Source organism: Pholcus phalangioides, unplaced genomic scaffold (genome assembly GCF_987345545.1).
Source record: "Pholcus phalangioides strain wild (caught in Gottingen) unplaced genomic scaffold, Ppha-v1.0 ptg000022l_1, whole genome shotgun sequence".
NCBI lineage: Eukaryota > Metazoa > Arthropoda > Arachnida > Araneae > Pholcidae > Pholcus > Pholcus phalangioides.
In genome coordinates, this window is record NW_028301615.1 from 31615001 (window position 1) to 31625911 (window position 10911).

General features: G+C 32.9%; 1 protein-coding gene across 1 annotated transcript in view; it reads left to right on the forward strand.

Moving 5' to 3' along the window:
- The window catches only part of LOC149070197 (procollagen galactosyltransferase 2), a 14346-nt gene extending 8654 nt beyond the window's left edge, over positions 1-5692 (forward strand). Inside the window, exons 6-12 of the mRNA XM_089249682.1 lie at positions 1-40; positions 578-767; positions 933-1007; positions 1376-1433; positions 1540-1667; positions 2647-2850; positions 3981-5692. The exon at positions 1-40 is cut by the window's left edge and continues 80 nt beyond it. Coding sequence (XP_089105808.1) covers positions 1-40; positions 578-767; positions 933-1007; positions 1376-1433; positions 1540-1667; positions 2647-2850; positions 3981-4140 — 855 coding nt within the window. The 3' untranslated portion in view covers positions 4141-5692. The remainder of the gene's footprint in view (positions 41-577; positions 768-932; positions 1008-1375; positions 1434-1539; positions 1668-2646; positions 2851-3980) is intronic.
- The last annotated feature ends 5219 nt before the right edge of the window (positions 5693-10911 follow it).

Here is a 10911-nt window from a genome sequence, read left to right on the forward strand (position 1 = left end):
GATAGAGAGCAGTTAATGAATTTAAAAATAGAAATCATGGGTATGTATCATTCGTCATGTTTATAAATATTGTTTGTCATTTCCATGTTATGTTTTTGTATTGAGATGTATTTGCCTCATAATTTGCAGTAATCTATAGCTAAACTAATGCTTTATTGCTGAACAATATTTTCTATGCAGATCTATGTAGAGTTAATTTTATGACTTTCCATCTTTTTGATTTACCATGGTTCTGTATATTTTTGTGAGAGATCTTTATTGATAATCTTTAATTATAATTATTTATGATCAAAAACTCATAAATAATTATAATTAGACCATTCAAAAATGACAGCAAATCACATTCAACCATTCTATATACATATGTACAAAATCCTATAGAGCTCATCTGTGGAATAGCTAAAATATATAATCATGAAATGTCAACTTTTAATCACTGCTTATTCAATAATTTTTATGCATGTCATTTAATATTTGATAGGGATTCATTTCACATACTCCTGTTCTTTTTTTTTAATTTTTTGTTGTTATTATTCATTTTCAAATGCTTATTAAGTTATTGATATTTCTCTGGCAGTGGACAGTCCACCTTTGTATGCTTCACCAGTGCTGCAGCATTTTATACCACAAATTGAACCTGATTCAGCTGGGTTTGATGAAGTTTATCTCATTAACTTGGAAAGACGTCCTGAGCGCAGAATGCGAATGCTGTATTCTCTGCAAGAAATGGGCATTAAAGTGAAGCTGATTGATGCAGTTGATGGGTTGTAAGTACTTCCAGCAGTAATACAAACAATATTTAAATATTTTACTTTGTGTATCTAGTTTTCACATCTAATTTGATTTATAATAACAATTTAAAAAAAAAATAATTGTAATTATAATATTTTCCTAAGTACATAGTAAAATCCTGTAATCCTCTAATTTTCTAGGCAGTTGAATGATACTGGAATCGAAGAAATGGGCATAAAAATGCTTCCTGAATATGCTGATCCATACCACAAAAGGTTTTAATCTTATTTGATCTATATTTATTATTTTTATTCACTATGGAATCAAATATATTGTTAAAAATTTATCATTTGTTAATATAGTGAAACTCTTTTATAACAATGCTTGAGACAGTTATTCAGGAAAAAATACAGGAGAAAAGTATTATTCTACAGAATTAGGTATAATTATAGTATTTTACATAAATTTTACCAATCAGTTATTTAGCACCATTTCTAAAATGAATTCACAAACATACATTACAGTTAGTTTGTTGTCACTATAGGTGGCATAGGCCTATGCATCAACACACGCAAGTTCATCAAAATTTTCAGTCATACATGTTTACTTGATCTCTCTCTGCATACTGATTCTTTTTTTCTAGGCCTATAACAAAAGGGGAAATAGGTTGCTTCCTTAGCCATTACAAAATATGGAAAGATGTAAGTTAGGCTCAATCTATCTGATGTGTGTTCTTCACTGATTTCATGGTATTCAATGAAACGCATAATCATGAATTCTCTTTATTTGTATTTTTATTGTTTCTAGATAATTGCCAAACAGCACAGAACAGCTTTAGTTCTTGAAGATGACCTAAGGTTTGAGCCGTATTTCAAGAAAAAGGTCAAATCCCTAACAAAAGAAGCTCAAAAGATTGGACTGTTGTGGGACCTTGTGTAAGAAAATTTCATGAATGTAATAAGCTCAATATGTTATTCCAGTTTGCTTATAAAAATGATTTTATCTTTCACAATACAAATTTAAATACCAATTTCTGTAGAATACATTGAATTATTTCACTTTTATACCTCTGGAATTGAAATTTTTTTGATGAATTATCAAAATTGTTTTTTGCTGCTCTCACAAGTGTTAGTTACTCACTACATTTAATGAATCCATATTCATTTTACTACATTTAATGGAAATGCTAATGTAGTGAACACATATATAACAATACTTCAAGGACCAGAGAAAAATATCATCATAGATGGAATATATTTACACTATGAAAGATGCATCAGGATTAGAGATTAATATCATTATATAAGTGATTATCATTATAGAGGATGTCATTATATAAGATTTTCACTGCATGTGAAACCAATAGAAAATGTGTATATGCTGATTATCTATCAGAGAATATTACTTGAGTTTGGTACTGTTGAGTTGTTACTGTACCAACTCTGATTTTACTAGTCTGAGTTTAAATAGAGTAATGTGACAGAATAGTCATTCAGAATCAGCTTCAAAAACTGCTCATTTGTAAGACAATATTAAGTTTTTTGTAATGTAGGGCCAATGTAAAATTGGATTTTCATGCAATATTTTGCTCGACCACGTGTCGAGCATCTTTAGGTTTAGCAAAATCTAGGACAAAATCCATATTCGTGTATTGTGCATTTACAGCATTTATTTGTAAATAGGTAGCTTCATTTGTAGCTTGCACATAAAATGACCATAGTGCATCAAAAATTATTAAATCTTTAAATACTACTTCTCTTGTCTCTGGCTGTATATATATGAATCAAAAGTGTTCAACATTTTGTTGTTGTTGCTTCTAATATTATTGAATGACTTCTTATGCCAATCTCTCGATTTATTTAACATTATTAAATAATTTGAGATACTCTTATTATGACTATTTTTTAATTTCAGGTACCTCGGTCGAAAGCGGTTATCTGATAAAAATGAACCATATGTGCAGGGAAGCAAAAATTTTGTGCATGTCGATTATTCTTATTGGACTTTATGTTATCTTTTAACACTGGAAGGTGCAAAAAAGCTTGTAGGAGCGAATCCTTTGGCAAAAATTGTTCCGGTGGATGAATATTTACCAATCATGTTTGACAGACATCCTGAGTAAGTCATGTTTATTAAAAATCATGTCTTTACTATAATTAGGTGGTTACTCAAGTTATTAGTTCAATTCATTCCTGAAAGTTATTCATATTTCAAAGCAAACTTTACTGCTTTTTTTAGAAATAGACACTAGATTGGTATTCGTGTAGAGATAAAACCAACTTGATAGCTTTCTCTACATTGAAGTTTTCCTGTAATTGAGTCAATATATTTTTAATTTTATCCAAGGTGGAGGCACTTTCACCATGTCAACTACCATTGTGGATGAAAGTTGGCATATCATCCCACTGTTCATCATCACTATTGCTAGGGTGATAGACCAGAGTTGTTCTCAGTTTGAATGAATGAATGTTCATCATTACTTTCAGAGTCAGTACATGCCAAGTTATCATTCTGATTTAAGTCATGGGTGTTGTGAAAATCCTTGCTGACTTCACTGGACACATCAGCTGCTCCTTTCATTTTCATGAGGCCAGGGGAGCACTTGGGACACCCCACCAGCGAGCAATCTGGGCGATTCAACATTGAAATACATAAATTTTGGATGAAAATATTCTCAACATGTTGAACATTTGATTTTACCTCCCTTTGTGTTGTTCTTTTTTTTTTTTTTTTTTTTTTTTTTGCAGGAGAAGCACAGCAACATATTTTCAATTCTATACAAGGAAAAAAATTGAAAACCAATTAGTCTAAACTGATTTAAAGAATGTTGATGTTAGGATAATAAGGTGAAAGATCCAAAAATAGAGAGGGGAAAAAATATTGACTTTCTCCAGCAAAAGCAGTGTTGCCACCCAAACTTTATTATTTAAAATTATAAAGAACTCTTTTCATTTGTTTCACATCTCTACAGCACAACATGGCAATTCCTGTTCAAAATGCCAACATTTCTCATGGGACAGAGCTTTTTTTCCTCATAATTTTTGGAACTCTTAAGTTACTCAGGTATTTGATCTCAAGTTGAAGTGGTTTTAGCATATTTTTTTCACAATTTGGACTACCTGCTAGTCGAGACATTTATAATCAGTGATACCACTGTATTGCTTTTATTAATGTTTAAAAAATGTAGCTATTTTATTGCAATAAAAACAGCTAATAACAATTGTTCTAAAATGCTTATTCTTTTGCAGAACCTCATGGAAAGGACATTATCCGAAAAGAAATCTCAGAGCATTTTCTGCTCATCCATTGCTCGTTTATCCAACACATTATACTGGTGAACCAAATTATATTAGTGATACTGAAAATTCAGATATAGTGCCTAAAATCTCTCCCAAAGACGAACTTTGAAGAGGATCCTCACACCTTACAAATTTTGAGAGAGGTGGAAAAATTAAGTGGATCGTGTATCAATTGCATGCAATTCTACACTTATTCACATTGTTTCAACAAGTCATTTGATTATTTAGTTGTTCAAGGAAGTGCCATATTTACTATATATTATACATTTATCGTGTGTGTTAATTCCAAAGAGAAGACTGTGGTATTTTTTTTTTTTTTGCTGTATGTGCCTTTCCAAGTGCCATTTACACATTTTTTCCTTCTATTTTTTACATTCATACACATGTGCTACATTATACATGCATATTATATTAATTTTTTAATGTTGTCATTTGTCACAATTTTTTTTAATCCACAAAAATTTATAGTGCAGCTAGTTGAGTTTTAAAACTGTTTCTCTCAATACTGTACTGATTTTATGAAAATTTGTTTTTTTAGAAATTTATGTGTATTGGTTCTATGATAATTAATTTTAGAATACATATAATTGTTTGCATTTCTCACAGCCTAGTCTAGTTCCTTCATTTTACTGCCTTCATACCTCATATTGAGATGCAGATGTATTACAGAAAGAAGCTAAACTTTTACCAATGTTTTATTCAAGCTTCAAAGCAGCACACACTGTGAAAATGCTTCCATGCACACAAAATCACTCATACCAACAACATATTTGGTGGCACTTCACTATATTGTTGTGCTATGCATAGGAGGAAACAGATCTGTGCATGTAGAACAAAGAGAGGGAACATGTTTTGATCAATTCCCAATTGTTCAGTATTCTGCAGAACCTGTTAGTATTTTTTGTTGGAGTGCTTACAAAAGTTTATTGAGCTTTTAGTGCCAAATTTTCCATCAGTTTTATACCACTGAAAGGTGAAATTTAAGAGAAAATTTATATGATTTGCATATGCAAATTTCATTCACCAATAATGAAATTCAAAATTTCATCATGGTAAATAAACTTTAAAAAAAAGAAAGGAAAGGGGTTGTTAGTCACATATTTGTAAAAAAAAATGTTGATTTTTCTGCTTGCACATCTACATGTCATCTATAAATATATTATTTTTTCAGATTAATTTTTAAAAATATGGATGTTTATTTCATATTCTTGGGGGGGGGGGGAGAGAGCAGTTAATACACAGCGTATGTAATCTGCACTGAGAAGTTTTAATGATTTTTTTTACGCATAATATGCAGGAAAAAATCCAGTATATACAGTTAAACCTTGTTTGAAGTTGAAGAGCCATTGGAGATATTTTGTACTTACCAAATTCCATAGTAACCTGTTGCACACCAGGGACGTATGTCATGGTTTGCATTTCTTGCAGTTACAGTACAGCTCGCAGAAGGTGTTTACGGACAAACCATGATCTGATTATAAAAAAGTAGCCTCTAAAACAAAGCATTGTACTTGTAGTTAACTAAAGTATTCACAAACACGTATGTAATGAAAAGGAATGCATGTTGCTATATTTATTTGTAGAAATTTCACAAATTATCAAAAATTCCATAAAATTATCCAGAAGTCTCATACCTGGCATTAGTTCCTAGGAAGTAAAAATTGAACAGGAAAAACAACTTGAAATATTTGAGCATTTATTCATCTTCAATTTTGAGGTGAAATTTTTATTTCACTTTAAACCGGGATAGTAGATCACATGTTAGTGGTAAGTAGAAATATCACTATTATATTTTCAATATCATCCCATGGGAACAATAATTTGATTTGTGTCAAACAAAAACGCACATTTGATGAGTTTGTCGTATTGAGGTTTGACTGTATGTATATGTAGACTTGCCGCAAATGATTTTAGTCCTTGGTATTGCTTAGGTAGCATCAAGACATTGCTTATGGCATCCTTTTTTTCCAATCTTAGCACTTTTATTTCTGATGAAGCCGTAAAAGAATGTTCTGTTCTCTTTCCAGTTAATGATGATTCATTGATATCAATTTATGTCTATTCCCGGCCATATTGCAAGATTTAAGAAATAAATCTCTGTGGGGGGGGGGGGACAGGCCACACACCTCTGTCAATATTAGTCTATTCTCTTTCCATTGGGTGTTGGCTAATTCCGCTTCTGCATTTAGTAACAGTTTTTTTTTTATGTCAAGTTTTATTTTAACATCAAGAGTTGTTTCATTGTTTTAATTACCTGAGAATTTTATCTTTGCTCAAGTTCTTTTTTATTGGATTCTAGTATATTTTGAATGGGATTCTAGTATATTTTGAATGGGATTCTAGTATATTTTGAATGGGATTTTATTTTATTGTATTTTCTAAATTATTAGCTTTTACATGTGCGCTTTCAGATTTATGGACAAGAAACTAATAGGTGTGATCAAAGTTATCATAATGATCATGTGTGGTTTTTCTTTTTCAAGATAAATCAATACTCATTTTGTTGTATTTTGAAATGTATTGCATTTTGTTGCTTGATCTTATAAACTACTGTAATTGCATATTTTTCATTTTCTAATGCATTTAGTTTTTTTTTTCTTTTTACACATGAGTACGCTTGATCACATAATTTTTATTTTCTTTTTTTTAAGTTTAATTTTACTCTATTTTATTTTCTTGTTGATAGAAGAAGAAAAAAAGTATTTGAGAGCTTTTGTTATGTTTTATCTATGTTGCATTGCACTTCACAACATTTTATTTTGTCAAAAGAATAAACAACAGTTATTGCATTACTCTGTACCTTGTATGAAAAATTATTTTAATTTTCATATTAAATTGTTCATTAAACACAAAGGGAATCACACAAGGCTTCCTTGATGGCTATGCCATAGCCATCTATATTTTCACTCTAGAGCCTTGTTTACATGAGAAATTTAAAAAAAAACTATATTTTACTGGCAATAGCTAAAAAGTCAAACTAAGCAGATTCATATATACCAAACAAATCCCCATTTAACCCAAATCTGTCCATGTAAAAAGGGTTAATTAATACTTTGTTCTTTTGTAAAAAACATCTTGAACACCTTTTGCGAATTCCTATTAGATTCGGGCACCAACTTTTCGGAACTGCTCTTTTATCTATTAATAAGCAGTTTTGTTCTTATTTTAAGATGAAGACAGTTGAATATATATATATAACAAGCTTTCTTGTTATGCTTTCTCATATATATATATATATATATATATATATAAAAAACATAATTATGTGAAATTGGGACATTGGTCAAAAGTTGTTGGCCTCAGTTTGCATTAGATGATATTACTAGAATAAGTGAACTCTCGATATTATTCCAGTACTAGGATTGTTTTTATCTCGGACTGTATCCAATGATAACAGAATGGTCTGGAGTTTATCCGTGAGAAAATTTCTCTTATTAATATATATACTTTGAAAGAATACAGCGGCGTATTAAAAAGAAGAAACATATTACAATGAGTGTACCAGTAAAACTAACTAACTATGCTGTGTGTGTCCCCCACCTGGCAAAAACAATTGCTATATTGTCACCCTCTCATCAAAGGATTAAAAATGGGAATTTTTTCCCCTGTAGATGGCAGCACAATATGATCTGTGAGATCAGATCTTATCCCAATTACAGTAGAGCATCTATGTCCGAACATATATATCCGAAACAATTGTGGATTGAGGGTGTTCGGATAACTGATTTTAAGGATAACTGATCATCCACGGAAAAAAATTGCACCAGTGTCATAGCAGCAATGTCAATCAAAGAAACTGTTGAACACAAAACTGTATCAGAGCCGCCCTTAGGGGGTATGCGTGCGACAGCTGCGGTCGCCAGGGCCCATTGGCGAACGCAAGCGAGGGGGGGAGAGTGTTTAGGGTTCTAATCCTCCTTGAGCCAAGATTATAGTGTTATTTTGCAGGAAAAAAGTAAACCCCCTCAGAAGGAAAAAAATCTGAAAACCCCCCGAGAAAATTCTGCGTACGCCTATGCCCGAGCCCCGCGTTTTTGGGGGCCCCGCACATACGGTAATGATAAATTTTTTAATAAATACTCGATTTTCATCCATCCTGGAAATCTGCATTTTCATCTAGAAATAAATTATTCTGGAATTTCCTGTATTTTTCTCTAGAAAGAAATAGTTTTAGAAATCTTCATATATGTAGAAAAAAATAGTTCTCGATATATTTCTACATTTTCACCTAGAAAGAATTAATTCTGGGGAATTTTCATTTCTAAAGAAATAATTCTAGAATTCTGCATTTTCATTAAGAAAAATATTAATTCTAAAATTATTCATCTTCGTCTATGAAGAAATAGTTCTGGAATTATTGCTTTTTCTCATAAATTGTGAATTTTTTCATCCATTCTAGAATTCTGAATTTTAATGGGTGCTGGAATCATCATCTCAACCCACACGGGTAAAAGGCTTATATCCCGGGAGGGACAGAGCCTGGGTCGTGTCTGGTCTGACGGAATCATCATCTGTCAAATATTTTCCTAATTGTCAAGGTATGAATTTTTGGATGCCCGACTCCCATCTTCCACAGAATACATAAAATCAGGGAGCTGTAAGATCAAGGGCGTGCGGGAGGGTCTGGTCAACCCCCCCCCCCCCCCGAAATGTGAGAAAATTACCAAAAAAAGGGACAAAGATGGCCAAATCTATTGTTCTATCATTTTGATCCTCCCCACCTCCCGAACTAAATTTCTGGCTACGCCCCTGATTGAGATGCCTCTAGCCCCGCAATTATTTTCGCACCGGTCGTCCTTGAACTGTATTATACAGTTATATCACACGTCTTACAAATAATACAGAGAACTGACTAGCCTAGTTTGACAAGTTCAAAATGGCTATTAAAGTAGGTACAGTTTAGGAAAGGAAGTCCAAAATTTTCTTTTGCTTCAGAGCTGAGACACTTTTTTTCTGCTAAATCTCGCAAACGTTTTAGACAGCAGTTGAACAGCATCACATTTTGTTGTTCTAACCACTTCATAGCCGTCTCAAGGCAGTGAATTTGCTGACTGAAACGCTTTCTGTTAACCATTTGGATAATCGATGACGCGCTCTACTGTATTCCGAACATTTCATATTCGTGGTCCTTGAAAATTTTACATGAATTTTGTGGCACACCCGTGTCTGTTATTGACGCATTTCGACTGCAACATAAATCGCCTTGATGTTTGGAAATCACAGCCTAGTACAGGGTGTGCAAAAAGTACGTAAAAACTTTACAAATTCATAAAAAAAACCGGAAAAATAACTAAAAAAACAGGCCGATAGATGGCGCTGGTACGAGTGACTTCGGTGGAAATATTCAAATGAGACGGTTATAAGAACTTGCGCCTCCTATTCTACAACCAGTTCACCGTTATAAACAGTGTATATGGACCTGTTGCACTCTGCCGTTGCTGGATTTGTGACTCGCCTGCAATGTGTTATCCAGTGTGGTGGTGGTGGTCATGTGGAGAACACATACTGCTGTAATAAACGATTTGGAGGCATTCTGTTCGTTATTTGCGTATTATTTCTTTGACTTGTGTACGTCAGCGCCACCTATGTTTCCGTGACCTAGCGATGCTAACCTTGCAACCAGTTTTTTATTTCGGTAATTTTTCCGGTTTTCATTCATTTTTAAAGTTTCTACAGACTTTTTGCCCACCCTGTGTTTGTGCGTTCAAAATTTTTTTATCCTCCAAAAAGTTCATCCACGACCAGTATTTCACTGGACGTGCCCATATTTTTCCGTATTTATGCCATTCCGTATTTTTCAACGATGTTTACTTCAATCCGTCATCTTCATTGTAATGATAAATTTAGTTAAATTGCAAAATAATGTTCACAGATATATATAGACAGGGCGCCGCTCTAAAATTATTGTTATTATTATCTATTATTAAATGTTTTAGTAGGAAGGCACCAAATCCGAGAGGAAAAGGCATAGTTACCAAGTCTCCCGAATTTTTTAGCTTCATCTCTCGACCTCCCGAAAAGTTCTTAAATCTCCTAAATTTTTAAGAAAATCACAAAATATCCCTAATTGTCCCCGAAAATTCCCTACTTCATTTAAAAATAATCCCCGCTTCTGAAAACAATCCCTAAGGAATTTCTCGTGGATTAGCTCGATGCCTGTGGGACAAAAAGTTTTTTGGACCGAATTTTTCAGCTTCATCTCTCGCCCTCCCGAAAAGTTCTTAAATCTCCTAAATTTTTACGAAAATCACAAAAAATCCCTAATTGTCCCTAAAAATTCCATACTTCAGTTAAAAATAATCCCCGCTTCTGAAAACAATCCCTAAGGAATTTCTCGTGGATTAGCTCGATGCCTGTGGGACAAAAAGTTTTTTGCCTCTATTTTTTCCCCCTTTGGAAATGACGTCAAACATTGTAAATAGGGGAAATAGTGGGAAAGCAAGGAAGTTTTACAAACCCTCTGATGGTAACAAGAAAAGTTGTTTGTCTTATCGTGCTGGGAAATAGCTTAGCAGCCAATAGTAATGGATAATAATTGTAGATTATAGTGGCACGCATGTGGTCAAAACTTCCTCTTTTGTTGAAGTTACGAACGTGCAATAACAAAACATGAATACTGATAAGCCAAAAAATATTTTACCAATTTTAAAGATACGTATTCTGATGAATTTCCTTTAATCAAACGTTCCAGAAAAAAGTCCGACTTTTTTTTGTACAATTTGTGTTACGGACATAAACGTCGGTCATGGTGGAAAGCCTGACATCATCACCCATGTGAAATCAAAAAAAGATCAAGCAAGTGTCACAAAAAGGGAGTCAGTGTTCTTCAAAAATTGACGCTTTTTTCCCTTCATCTTCCGATGATTTTGGGGTCATTCAC